This window comes from Pongo pygmaeus, chromosome 1, assembly GCF_028885625.2.
Source record: "Pongo pygmaeus isolate AG05252 chromosome 1, NHGRI_mPonPyg2-v2.0_pri, whole genome shotgun sequence".
NCBI classification, from domain to species: Eukaryota; Metazoa; Chordata; class Mammalia; order Primates; family Hominidae; genus Pongo; species Pongo pygmaeus.
Window position 1 is genome coordinate 36,583,252 of NC_072373.2, and position 13,322 is coordinate 36,596,573.

At 41.7% G+C, this 13,322-nt stretch overlaps 2 protein-coding genes across 13 annotated transcripts in view; one reads left to right on the plus strand and one right to left on the minus strand.

Annotated features, from left to right (window-relative positions):
- Positions 1 to 11,001, minus strand: part of TATDN3 (TatD DNase domain containing 3) — a 51,239-nt gene extending 40,238 nt beyond the window's left edge. For 6 of the 10 annotated variants that reach the window (XM_063672247.1, XM_054482686.2, XM_054482663.2 and 3 more), the window contains exons 1-5: positions 10,802 to 10,912; positions 7,678 to 7,710; positions 6,221 to 6,294; positions 5,613 to 5,697; positions 311 to 373 (exon numbers count right to left, since the gene is read on the minus strand). In XM_063672247.1, the coding sequence (XP_063528317.1) occupies positions 311 to 373; positions 5,613 to 5,697; positions 6,221 to 6,294; positions 7,678 to 7,710; positions 10,802 to 10,867 (321 nt within the window). In that variant the 5' untranslated portion in view covers positions 10,868 to 10,912. Of the gene's footprint in view, positions 1 to 310; positions 374 to 5,612; positions 5,698 to 6,220; positions 6,295 to 7,677; positions 7,711 to 9,442; positions 9,565 to 9,810; positions 9,875 to 10,801 lie in introns of all 10 variants that reach the window. The other 4 variants (XM_063672245.1, XM_063672244.1, XM_054482681.2 and 1 more) reach the window with 4 other exon arrangements.
- Positions 10,966 to 13,322, plus strand: part of NSL1 (NSL1 component of MIS12 kinetochore complex) — a 52,654-nt gene continuing 50,297 nt past the window's right edge. The window contains exon 1 of one of the 3 annotated variants that reach the window (XM_054482700.2): positions 10,966 to 11,259. In XM_054482700.2, coding sequence (XP_054338675.1) covers positions 11,026 to 11,259 — 234 coding nt within the window. In that variant the 5' untranslated portion in view covers positions 10,966 to 11,025. The remainder of the gene's footprint in view (positions 11,260 to 13,322) is intronic. The other 2 variants (XM_054482709.2, XM_054482715.2) reach the window with 2 other exon arrangements.

The following is a 13,322-nucleotide window of genomic DNA, read 5'->3' on the forward strand; positions in this document are numbered from 1 at the left end:
GAATTATAGATACTATATTAACTCACCAGAGCAAGGACCCATATTTAAGCACAAGAAAAAAAAAAGCAAAGTATTTAGAAATGCTATTATTTTTCTCCAATTAAGGTAGGCCTATGGTAAGGCTTTTGATTGTTTCATCCCCAAGCTTTCTTGCTTATTAAAGAAGTATCAACGAATTATTATTTGGCTAAGTGGGGTGAACATAATTATACAAGTCAGTTATAATCACCAATACTGAACCAAAGATTATTTTCATATATCATATAGAAGTCTGAATTAAAAGTCATTTGATCAGCTAGTGGGTGTTTACCTCTCCAATTGCCAACAACCGATCCTTATAATTCTCGATAATGGGCAAAGCTACATCCAAATCCTGGGAGAAAAAAAGTAAAATTGTTAAAATGGAAGAAAGGAACTGCTAATTCACAAGCTCTTATTATGTGCTAGGTGCTATGCTATCCTGGTGCTTTACATACATTTAATCCATTTAAGCAGTCAAAGAACTACCAATAGTAATCCTTCTATAATGGTGAGTACCTCTACCTGTAAATTTGAGTAGAAACATATCCCATACCCATTCAGGTTACAAGAATATGACTTTTTATGAAGAGCGCCACTTAAACATGGCCTTCTGTTTAGGAGGTATTTCCTGACATTTAGGAGGCATTTGGACATTCTGAAATCACTAAGAAAAAGAAGGCAAACCACCAGGGAGTCATCTCTGCATGTGAGCTTTGCGATTGCATTGTTGTGTTCTCCCCTTAGAATTCGTCTGGTTGGTGAGTTTATAATGATAATCCCATACTTTCTTTGCACTGTTTTCACTGATTTCATTTGTCTTTATAGTCCTGCTTTGACTACCTGTTCTCAATGCCCAGCAATATAAACAGTGAGTATCTCATATATGCTTGTTAAATATTGAAGTATCTGTGTACCATTAGTTTCAATGACACTACCTTTTCCACTGAGGAGAATTTGCCCTGTAGGGTTCCCTTCTTAGGGAGGGAAAATAAACATACAGAAAATTGCTTCTAGATACCTTTTAGACTACATTGCAAATTTTAGTTTCAGGATATATAAATTGCAAAGTATTTCTCCTGAGGATAATCAGAACAAGAGAGAATTAAGAAAAGGAAGGTAAAGCAGATGATAGAGGAACAGGAGTAGATTTTACAACTATGAGAGAGAGAACAAAGATGAAGGAGGGTAAGTTAAGGCCTTGAAATATGTTCTAGTAGACTTGAAGAAGAATTAACATTGTCATGAAAAATGATGGGTATATGAACCTAGATGTCAGAAAAGCTATTTGACAACAAGCTGAGTAGGTTAAACAGTTCCAGGCAAAGCTTTTTCCATATCACACATCCAAACTACTCTATGTCTCTGAGATCTCTGAGGGACTGGAGAAGTAGGAGAAATCACCCAGGAAATGTCTAACACTTAGAAAGCCTGAGTCACAGAAATTACACACTTGGAGGAAGATCAGATGAAGAAAAAGCCATGCCTCTTGGAATATGTATTACCTATGAAAAAGCAAAACAGATTTACAGTGAGACTATTCAAACTCCTAATAAAATAGATCTGGAAGCTTTCAGCAAGTCAAGAATGATAAATAGAAATTAATAGTACAATGTAATTCATATTACTTATTTAATATGTACAAATGCATTTGTGTGTGTGGTCTTTGTCATTTTATTTTAGTAGATGTAAACATATTTATAAGGCTATTTATAGGTCTATTTCTGCCCTCAGTTCTATCCCCACTCCCTTCATAAGGTCTCAAGTTCCTTAACAGCTAATGGTTCTATTATACTTTTGTATTTTTGTTTTTTTTAAAGATAGGGTCTCAGTTTGTGACCCAGGCTGGAGTGTGCAGTGGTGCGATCATAGCTCACTGCAGCCTTGAACTCCTGGGCTCAAGTGATTCTCCTACCTCAGCCTCCCGAGTAGCTGGGACTATAGGCACATGCCACCATGCCTGGCTAACATTTTTAATTTTTGTGTATGTTGCCTAGGCTGGTCTCCAACTTCTGGCCTCAAGCAATCTTCCCACCTCAGCCTCCCAAAGTGATGGGATTACAGGAGTCAGCCATGGCACCCCACCCTATTATGGTTTTTGTAAAAAAAAAAAAATTATATACCCCTATACCTTATGATTGGGCATAATACTACTATATAATTATTCATTATTTACAAATGAGGAAATTCAGACTTGGCAAAGGTAAGTAATGTGCCACAGATCACAGAAGTCAGTAGGCCAGGTCCCTCTGACTTCAAAGCTCATGCATGCTGTTTCCACCATGCTGCTGAAAGAAGAAAGGAAGAAGGGACAAAAAAGGGAATGAATGAAAGAAGGAAGGAGGGCAAAAGGGATCAAAGGAGGAGAAAAGATTTATTCAGAATGATTTTAAATAATTACAATAGATTTTTTTATTATAGAAAATGTTTAGTCTTCAGAACCTTTAGAACAGGGGTCAAGTGTTTAACAGAAATTAGTAAAGTGGAACAAGTAGAAACAGTAGCTAACTGGAGAGCAAATACCCTGCATGCAGGGGCAGCAGAATGCCGCCAGTGAATTGTGGTTCACCACAGTTCACTGTGGTTTATCCCCAGTGCCTAAACTGTGCCTGGTAATAATATCTACTGAATGAATGAATTAATTCAGGAATATGTTAAAAGATTTGTGTGATGCTAGGCAATTCATCTTATAAAACAAGTTAATTTGATGAATACTTACTACACACCTAGCTTTGTACCACATATTTTAGAAGCCTGTAAAGGTGCAATGAGGCATACTTCCTGTTTTAAAGGGGTTTATAATCTAATCAGCAGGACAAAACTAAACTGCAGTATGGACTACAAGTGCAACTGGAATAAAATAGGGCTAACTCTGCTCATCTCTAGTCTATTCCAGAGTATTATCACAACATTTGATGGATTCATATCTGCTTTGATAATCAAGAATTACCTATTGGCTGGGTGTGGTAGCTCACACCTGTAATCCCAGCACTTTGGGAGGCCAAGGCAGGTGGATCACTTGAGGCCAGGAGTTTGAGACCAGCCTGGCCAACATGGCAAAACCCCATCTCTACTAAAAATACAAAAAATTAGCCAGGTGTAGTGGTGCATGCCTGTAATCCCAGCTACTCAGGAGGCTGAGGCAGGAGAATCACTTGAACCAGGGAGGTGGAGGCTGCAGTGAGCCGAGATGGCACCACTACACTCCAGCCTGGGTGACAGAGCAAGACTCTATCTCAGAAAAAAAAAAAAAAAAAAAAGTACCTATCATACTGTTGGTATATTAATTACTTTGGTAAGTTAACCAGTCCAATCAATTCTATATTAATGCCAAATATATGCCAAATCCACCCATTTCTCTACCTCCAATGCTAGTAATCTGGTTCAATCCAGCATCATTTGTAGCCTTCTTTTTCCCCTTTTCATTTTTTGCCCTCTTCAAAACTCACTCTTCATACCATAGCCAAGGGGTTTTTTTTCTTCACCAAACTCATTTTGGCCAGAGCCAAGGGGATCTTTTTAAAACATAAATTACATCTTGGTACTTCTCACATTAAACCCTCCACTGCATGTAAACTAAAATCCAACAAGGTCCTGTATGAGATCTCCGCCCATCCCTCTTACCCCATCACTATCACTTCCTCTCTTCCTCTAGCCATATCAGCCCTCTTTCTGTTTCTTGACTACACTGAGCTTATTCCTACCTTAGGACCTTTGTGCTTTGCTGTTTCCTTTGCATATAACACCCTGATCCTCTCTTTGCATGGCCAATTCCTTTGTAGCATTCAGGTTGCAGCTCAATTGTCACTACCAGAGTCCTTCCTTGATGATATCATCTAACAATCAGCATTCACAACACCTACTACATAATCTTGTTTTACTGTCTTCAAAGCACTTAGTGCTATCGAAAGTTTTCCTGTTCATGTAATTGTTGACTGTCTGTCTGGGCCATCTAGAATCTAGCTTCCATGAGCGGGATCTTACTCATTATTGGGTCTGCAGTGCTGACAGCAGTGCCTGGCATATAGCAGGTGCTCAGTACACACTGGTTGACTACCTAACTAAATGAATGTCTATTAGTATAAATCCCCACATAAATGAAAGAAGTGCTGCCTTGCTATGATTCCACATTTGTAGAATTGTGACTATCTGGCAATGTAGCTAATTTTATCATACTTAACAATTCAGGATAGCTACAGGATAAGCATTTTTACCTGAAATGAATGAATTTTATTTTATTTCTATTTTTTTTTTTTTTTTTGAGAGAGAGCGTCTCACCACGTTGCCCAGGCTGGTCTTGAACTCCTGAGCTCAAGTGATCCTCCCATCTCAGCCTCCCAAAGTGTTAGGATTACAGGTGTGAGCCACCATGCCTGGTCATGAATTTTATTTTGAAATAAGTAGAGCTACCTAAGGTATCTTAATATAGGAACAGAGATACATTATTATTATTATTATTTTTTGAGATGGAGTCTCACTGTGTCACCCAGGCTGGAGTGCAGTGGAGCAATCTCGGCTTACTACAGTCTCCACCTCCTGGGTTCAAGCGATTCTCCCACCTTAGTCTCCCGAGTAGCTGGGACTACAGGTGCATGCCACCACACCTGGATAAGTTTTTGTATTTTTAGTACAGACAGGGTTTCACCATGTTAGCCAGGAAGGTCTCAATCTCCTGACCTCATGATCCGCCCACCTCAGCCTACCAAAGTGCTGGGATTACAGGCACGAGCCACTGTGTCCAGCTTACATTATTATTTTTTAAATGGCACTATATCTTAATTTATTCATAGGTAACAAAAAGTCATTACTTCTTTGAAATGGAGCTATCAACCCCATTATGCAATAAAACACTCATGAAACTGTGGATCTTCCAGATGCTGAGTCAGGAGACAAGTGTGAAATATAAGATATACCGACTATCATGAGTCAGTGTGGGTAGGATGTTCTTAGAGAGGGTACAAAATCAGTGCAATTTAATAGCTGGAGAGCAATCCTGTAACAATGGTTCTGTGTTCAAAGATAATACTACTTACTTGAACTAATCTGTTCCCTAATAGTATATGGCACCTCTGAATTTGTATCTTTCTTTTTCTAGATATTCTATCACTTTTTTTGCCAAAGCAACATGACTACAGTACCAAAAAAACGTGAAAAAAGTTACAGATAATTCTAACAGATCATCATAATTACTATCATTTCTGTGTTTTCTCTCCAGTCTTTTCCTTATGAATATATGCTTATGTAGATGTCACTCATAGTGAATACGCTATTTGGTATCCTGCTTTTCTCCCTATATTACATAGTAAGCATTTTCCATGTGCTATACACACTTTATAATCCTCATTTTCTATAAATGTACTATATTTAACACTCTACAACTTAACTAATGATTCCTTTATTTCTGAACCTCTAGGCTGTTTCTACTTTTTCTCTATTACGAATAATGTTGCAACAAACATCTTTGTTAAAGAAGGTAGTGTTTCCTTCTTTTGGATTATTTCCTGAGAATATAAACTAGAAAGAGGAGGATTACTGAGTCAAATAATTCTTTTGTTTGTTTGTTTGTAATGGTTCCTGTTTTGTATGACTGTTACCTTTAGTGTGACACTTCTTTGGTCTTCTGGTGAAAGTCCTTGAACTGGATGAACACCCAAGCATGGCAGGACAAACCCATTATACCTAAAAATGTAGAACCAACTGAGAAAGCAGGAACAGTAGACTAGTAGATTACAATGTATTCTAAAGAATAAGCAGAGGCCGGGCATGGTGGCTTATGTCTGTAATTCCAGCACTTTGGGAGGCTGAACCAGGTGGATCACTTAAGGCCAGGAGTTTGAGACCAGCCTGGCCAACATGGTGAAATCCTGCATCTACAAAAAATATAAAAATTAGCCAGGCCTGGTGGTGCATGCCCTAGTCCCAGCTACTCGGGAGGCTGAGGCAGACAATTGCTTGAAACCAGGAGGCAGAGGTTGCAGTGAGCCGACATTGCGCCACTGCACTCCAGCTTGGGTGACAGAGCAAGACTCCATCTCTCAAAGAAAAAAAAAAAAGGAATAAGTAAAAAATAATCTCTTTAGGGCTATGTTAAAATGCTTTTTCCTCTTTATTCTCTTTAAAAATGGATCTTTGATATTATAAACTGGATGTCATAACTGTGTTCTTATTGTCAACCCTTTAAAATCTTAATTAAAAGTAGCACCTTTCTGAAAGTTGCATAATCTTTTCAAATTCTCCTGAATGTTCGGCAACTGCCACAAGGGCCACAACATTGGCCTGAAAAAAAAAAAATAGAGTTACAAACAATATACATTTAATATAAATTATATAAAATTTTAAAGTTTTCTCTGCATTTTAGTTATCCTTGTTCAGCCATGCTTCATCAATACAATCAGAAGGGCTATCATTGAGTATTTACTATGTTTCGGACCCTATGTTCAGTGAATATAAATATTGCCTCATTTAATTTACAGAAACCTATAAAGTAGGCTGTAGTCTACTATATAGATCAGGAGACAGAGTTTTGGATGTCAAATAACTTGCCCAAGGTCATCAGGTCTATATATGTCCAAAGCCCACATTCCTAATTAAGCTGCCACAGCAAAAGTTACCTGTATGTAAAAATGCACTACAACCATTTCTGGCTGTATTATTTTTTGAGATGGCCACAAAATGCTAGTTACAATGAATTTCATAAACACTTCCAAAAAAATAATTTTTCTAAGCAAATCAAAACATTTCAGAAAACTTTAATAATATATCCCAGATCTCCAGAACCACGTGAATTTAAAAACTGAAAGATGGACCAATTTGTTCCATAGTGCTGTTGAGCATGGTAGCTATAGGAACATGTTTTGAATTCAGACTAACTTGTCTCTATCACTTCATTAGCATGTGTCTTTGGACCAGTTACTCATCTCTAGGCCTTAAATTCCTCATCTATAAAAATGGGGAATGATTGGCTATAAATTAGTAATTTCCTCAGAAGGCTGTTGTGAAACATTGAATGAGGTAAAGTCAAGAAAGGGCTTAGCTCACTACCTGGCATGTAGCAAACACTTAATAAATGCTACTTAGGCTGGGAGCAGTGCCGCATGCCTATAATCCCAGCATTTTGGGAGCCCAAGGTGGGTAGATTGCTTGAGCTCAGAAGTTTGACACCAGCCTGGGCAACATAGTCAGACCTTGTCTCTATTTTAATTATAAATAATAAAAATTGGCTGGTCGTAGTGGGTCACGCCTGTAATCCCAGCACTTTGGGAGGTCGAGGTGGGCAGATCACCTCAGGTCAGGAGTTCGAGACCAGCCTGGCCAACATGGTGAAACCCTGTCTCTACTAAAAGTACAAAAATTATCTGGGTGCAGTGACATGTGCCCATAGTCCCAGCTACTCAGGAGGCTGAGGCAGGAGAATCACTTGAACCTGGGAGGCAGAGGTTGCAGTGAGCTAAGATCATGTCACTGCACTCCAGCCTGGGAGACAGAGCGAGACTCTGTCTCAATAAATAAATAAATAAATATAATAATAAAAATAAAAAATGCTACTTACTATAACTACTGAAACAACATCAAAGTAGTATATCTAAATTTCAAGCTGTTTTTGCTTGAAATGATAGTTAAAATAAAAAACCAAAACAGCAATTACAAATATTGACTTACCTTCCTGGCTTTCTCCAACACATCATCCAAATCCTAAAACAAGCATAAGAAATCACCATTATTTTAGACGAATAAGCAGCTAATCTTGGACTGTATATGTCAATGTAGTTGTGGCGTCACAAAGAATAACAATGATAGCAACTAATGGAGTGGTGGAAAACAAAGAGCCTACACTGACCCACCTCCTGTTTACTTACTATCAGTAAAGTCTGGCTACTGTTCCCAGCACTAAAACAGAAGCCTCTATTGTCAAATATACAGGGTATTCCTCTGTCTTCATCTTACTCTACTCCTCAGCAGCATTTGGAATCCCTCACTTGCTTACTCCTTTCTTCTTGAAATGGTTTCTACCCTTCACTTCTGCAATACCACTCTCTCATTGGTGGCTACTTGTCAGTCTCCTTGACTAGCTCCCATTCCTCTTTCGGACTTCAAGAACCTCTGCTCCTCTCTCTGCACTTGCCTTGAGTGATTTCACTTCCTCTCATGGTTTTATCACCATTATGCTGAGGCCCCCATTTTTTTTCTTTTTTTTGAGATGAAGTTTCACTCTTGTCTCCCAGCTGTAGTGCAATGGTGCGATCTTGGCTCATTGCAACCTCCGCCACCCGGGTTCAAGTGATTCTCCTGCTTCAGCCTCCAGAGTAGCTGGGATTACAGGTGACCGCCACCACACTCAGCTAAATTTTGTATTTTTAGTAGAGATGGTGTTTCACCATGTTGGCCAAGCTGGTCTTGAACTCCTGATCTCAGGTGACCCACCCACCTCGGCCTCCCAAAGTGCTGGGACCACAGGTGTGAGCCATCGCACCCAGCCTGAGTCCCCAATTTTTTTTTTTTTTTTTTGAGACAGAGTCTCGCTCTGTCACCCAGGCTGGAGTGCAGTGGCGCGATCTCGGCTCACTGCAAGCTCCGCCTCCCGGGTTCACACCATTCTCCTGCCTCAGCCTCCCAAGTAGCTGGGACTACAGGCACACGCTGCCATGCCCAGCTAATTTTTTTGTACTTTTAGTAGCGACAGGGTTTCACCGTGTTAGCCAGGATGGTCTTGATCTCCTAACCTTGTGATCCGCCCACCTCGGCCTCCCAAAGTGCTGAGATTACAGGCATGAGCCACTGCGCCCGGCCCCCAATTTTTATCTTTAACTTGTAATTCTCTCCTGAACCCATGACTCATGTTTAAAAATTATGACATCTTCATTTGGATGGGATTAGGTTTCCCAATATGCCCCAAACATAAATCTTTATTTTCTCCCCACAAACTTATTCCTGACCTCCCCACCTCCACCTCAGACCTTGGTCTTCCCTTATCTCAGTAAACCAGCACCACCATCTTCCCTATAGCACAAGCTAATAATCTGAGTCATCCTTGACTCCTCCCTTTCTCTTGCTATCCACATCCAATTCTTCAGTACTTACTGTGGATTCTCTCTCTAAAATGTATCTTGAATCCATGTATTCATCTCAAACTCACCTGCTATCATCATAGTACCAACAGCCAACATCTCTTGCCTATATACCGCCAAAGCCTCCTAACTAGTCTTGTAGCTTCCACTCTTCTCCTCCATCCATTTGCCATACAGCAGCAAAATGGTGTTAAAATGGATAGCATCACGCCTATCCATTTTTGTGTAATCCCAGGACTTTGGGAGGCCAAGGAGGGTTGATCGCTTGAGGCCAGGAGTTCAAGACCAGCCTGGACAACATGGCAAAACTCTGTCTCTATTAAAAATACAAAAAATTAGCCAGGCGTGGTGGGACACACCTGTGATCCCAGCTACTTGGGAGGCTGAGACAGGAGAATTTCTTGAGCCCAGGAGGTAGAGGTTGCAATGACCTGAGATCATGCTATTGCACTTCAGCCTGGGGGACACAGCCAGACTCAATCTAAAAAAATAAAAAAGAAAATAAATTTTAAAAAAGCCCTTTAATGAATCCGCATTGTGCTTCAAATGCAATCCAAATTCCTTACTGACCCACCTCATCTATCCCCTGCAAACCTCCCCAGTTTTGTTTCATGCCTTTCTCTTTCTAGCTCATCAGGCTCCACTTAGCTTTTTGGCAACTGAAATGTGCCAAATTCTAGCTTGTCTGGGGGCCTGCAACCTGTTTCCCTAACCAGCATACACTCACCCCCTTGCTTGGGTGGCTCCTTGTCTTTTCAGCCTTAAGTGTCAGTTCCTGGGAGGATTTCCCCCTGAAATAAAATCCCCCTTAATCCTCTATTATTAGTCTCTAGTTTTCCACGTAATGGGTAAAACAGTTTGTAACTGATTTTATGTGTGTATTATTATTTTAATTGAGACAGGGTCTCACCACATTGCCCAGGCTGGTCTCAAACTCCTGGGCTCAAGCGATCCACCCGCTTCGGCCTCTCATAGTGCTAGGATTACAAGTGTGAGCAACCACACCCGGCCATGTATTTTTGTTTGTTTGTTTGCCTCTCTCCCCCATTTGTGAATTTTTTTTTTTTTTTTGAGACAGGGTCTCACTGTTACCCAGGCTGGAGTGCAGTGGCTTGATCTTAGCTCACTGCAACCTCCACCTCCTGGACTCCAGCGATTCTCCCACCTCAGCCTCCCGAGTAGCTGGGACCACAGGCACCCGGCTAATTTTTTTTTTTTTTTTTTTTTTTTTTTGTAGGGACGAGGTTTCACCATGTTGCCCAGGCTGGTCACGATCTCCTGGACACAGGAGATGCGCCGCGCCCGCCTCGGCCTCCCAAAGTGTTGGGATTACAGGCGTGAGCCCGCGCCCGACCTCTCCCCAGTTTGAACGCGTTTCGAGGACCGCTTCCCACGAAGAGTGGCATTTCAGCCAGGAGGTGAGAGCCCTGAGGGGAAAAACAGGTCAGCCAAAGGGAGTGAGGGAACGATTCCAGGAACTCAGAAGAGCAAACAAAAGCCTTGTGGAGATAGCTTACCGCGACTGAATCAGGAAAAAAAAATCGGTATGTCTGAGGTTAAATAGGGAATAGGGAAATGAGGCGCAGGTCATATGGCCATAAACAAGGGTCTGGGCGGGGGATATGGGGTTTCGTCCCAAGGGAGGAGAGCAAAGATAATACGAGGGGAAAGGACGGGGGCCTCCCTGCTCCCTCTGGCCCCGTATCGCCCTCACATACGCGGTCAAAGTCCGGGGCGGAGAGGTGGCAGTGACAGTCCACCAAGCCTACTCCCGCCGCTCGCATTGCGCCCCCGCGGCCGCCGCTTTAGACCGGCCAGCAGAGCCTGAGCCGGAACGTTTCAGCTGCAGCGTCCTGAGTTTCCAGCCGGATGCATGCTAGTTACACCAGTGTGAACCCGCTTTTCCGCTCCCAGAGTGCCCTGCCCACAGTTCAGACGAAAAATGGCGGGGTCTTCTGAATTGTTGGTCCTTGACCCCCCATGGGACAAGGAGCTCGCGGCAGGGACAGAGAGCCAGGCCTTGGTCTCCGCCACTCCCCGAGAGGACTTTCGGGTGCGCTGCACCTCGAAGCGGGCTGTGACCGAAATGCTACAACTGTGCGGCCGCTTCGTGCAAAAGCTCGGGGACGCTCTGCCGGAGGAGATTCGGGAGCCCGCTCTGCGAGATGCGCAGTGGGTACGGGACCAGTTAGCTACTTCTTTACTTATCATCCTCTTACCCGACACCCAGGATCTTAGGATTCAGAAAGATCCCACGCCAGGCCTTGGCAGAATTAACGGTGCCCCAGGCTACTGTAGAACCAGTTCGAGAAACGCGAGGGGAGAAAGAAATAGATGCTAATGTTAGCTGGGTCTTATTAATTACTTAGACCAGCGCTGTCCAGTGAAAATACAAGGAAAGCTAATCTTTATGTAGTTTTAAACTAAAAGTGAGAAATAGGTGAAGTTAATGGAAATAAGACATTTTGTTTAACCCAATAAATCCAATATATTTTAACATTTAATAATATCAAATGAATGAGATATTTTACATTCTTTTGTTCGTACTAAGCTTTTCAAATCTGGTGTCTTGCATTTAGGGCACATCTTTCGAACTAGTTACATTTAAGTGCTCAGTAACTACAAAGTGGCTAGTGGCTCACCTGTTGGACAATGCAGCCGTAGACAATGAAGAATTCTCCTGGAAAGGGTAATTCTGGAAGTCAGCCATTCACCCAAGCAGCATTTGATCTTTCCTTTTGCCTGTTTTATGTATTTATTTATTTATTTTTTGAGACAGTCTCGCCCTGTCGCCCAGGCTGGAGTGCAGTGGCATGATCTCGGCTCACTGCAAGCTCCGCCTCCTGGGTTCAGGACATTCTCCTGCCTCAGCCTCCCAAGTAGCTGGGACTACAGGCGCCTACCACCACGCCCGGCTAATTTTTTTGTATTTTTAGTAGAGACAGGGTTTCACCGTGTTAGCCAGCATGGTCTCGATCTCCTGACCTCGTGATCGCCCGCCTCTGTCTTCCAAAGTGTTGGGATTACAGGCGTGAGCCACCTCGCCCGGCCTATTAACCTTTATTTTTACTGTTTGCACTGTGGTCATTCGTAACTCACAAATGTGCGGTATTATGAGCTTTTAAATTTTTTCCCCTACATATAAGTAGATTCGTGCCTGTTATAAGGAAGCACACAATCCCTTTATTTCTTGTCTTCCCAAAAAACTACCACCTTCAGGGCTTTGTAAAAATGTTTAAGAAAGGCTGGGGAAATGCGGTACAAGGGCAAATGTGTGATCTTAGTAAAGTTTTCAACCAATACAATTTTTTTTTAACCTATTTTAGTCTTGTAAAGAAAATGTTTTCACTCTAAAACAGGCAAAGGGGTCGGGCGCGGTGGCTCACGCCTGTAATCCCAGCACTTTGGGAGGCCGAGGCGGGCGGATCACGAGGTCAGGAGATCGAGACCATCCTGGCTAACACGGTGAAACCCCGTCTCTACTAAAACAATAATAATAATAATAATACAAAAAATTAGCCGGGCATGGTGGCAGGCACCTGTAGTCCCAGCTACTCGGGAGGCTGAGGCAGGAGAATGGCGTGAACCCGGGAGGCGGAGCTTGCAGTGAGCCCAGATCTCGCCACTGCACTCCAGCCTGGGTGACAGAGCGAGACTCCATCTCAAAAAAAAAAAAAAGGTTAAGTGGAAGAATGAAGAAACACTTCCTGGGTTGTGACTCTCTATGTAGTTTTGTATATAGTGACTCTTACGTCATTCCCTCCTTGCAAGCAAGGCAAGAATAGGGATATATCTCAGGACATTTTTAGTAATTTTTTGGGAGAAGACTTTTGTTGTATAATGATCTTAGAATTTGTCTGATTCTAGGAAATGCTAAGGTATTTAAAACATTTAGGTGTCTTACAGAAAAAGAGGAACTTGGCTTAACCTATTATATCCTATTTAGTGGGATGATAAAGTGAATTATAAGATAAAGTTTCCAGGGCTTAGACTACCACAGGAATTCATTTGTGTTTTATTTTAAGTAAAGCAGAAGCTTTATGTTGTATCTCTGTTTAAAATTGCATATTAAGTAGCAGATTTTCTTTAAAAACAGTATTGGTAGCAGTCTGCAATGAATATTACAAAGGCAATGTGTTTTCTCAGCAATTCTTGAAAGTAATTCTAGAAAGTAATTTTAAAACATACATAGGCCGGGCGCAATTGCTTACGCCTGTAATCCCAGCACTTTGGGAGGCC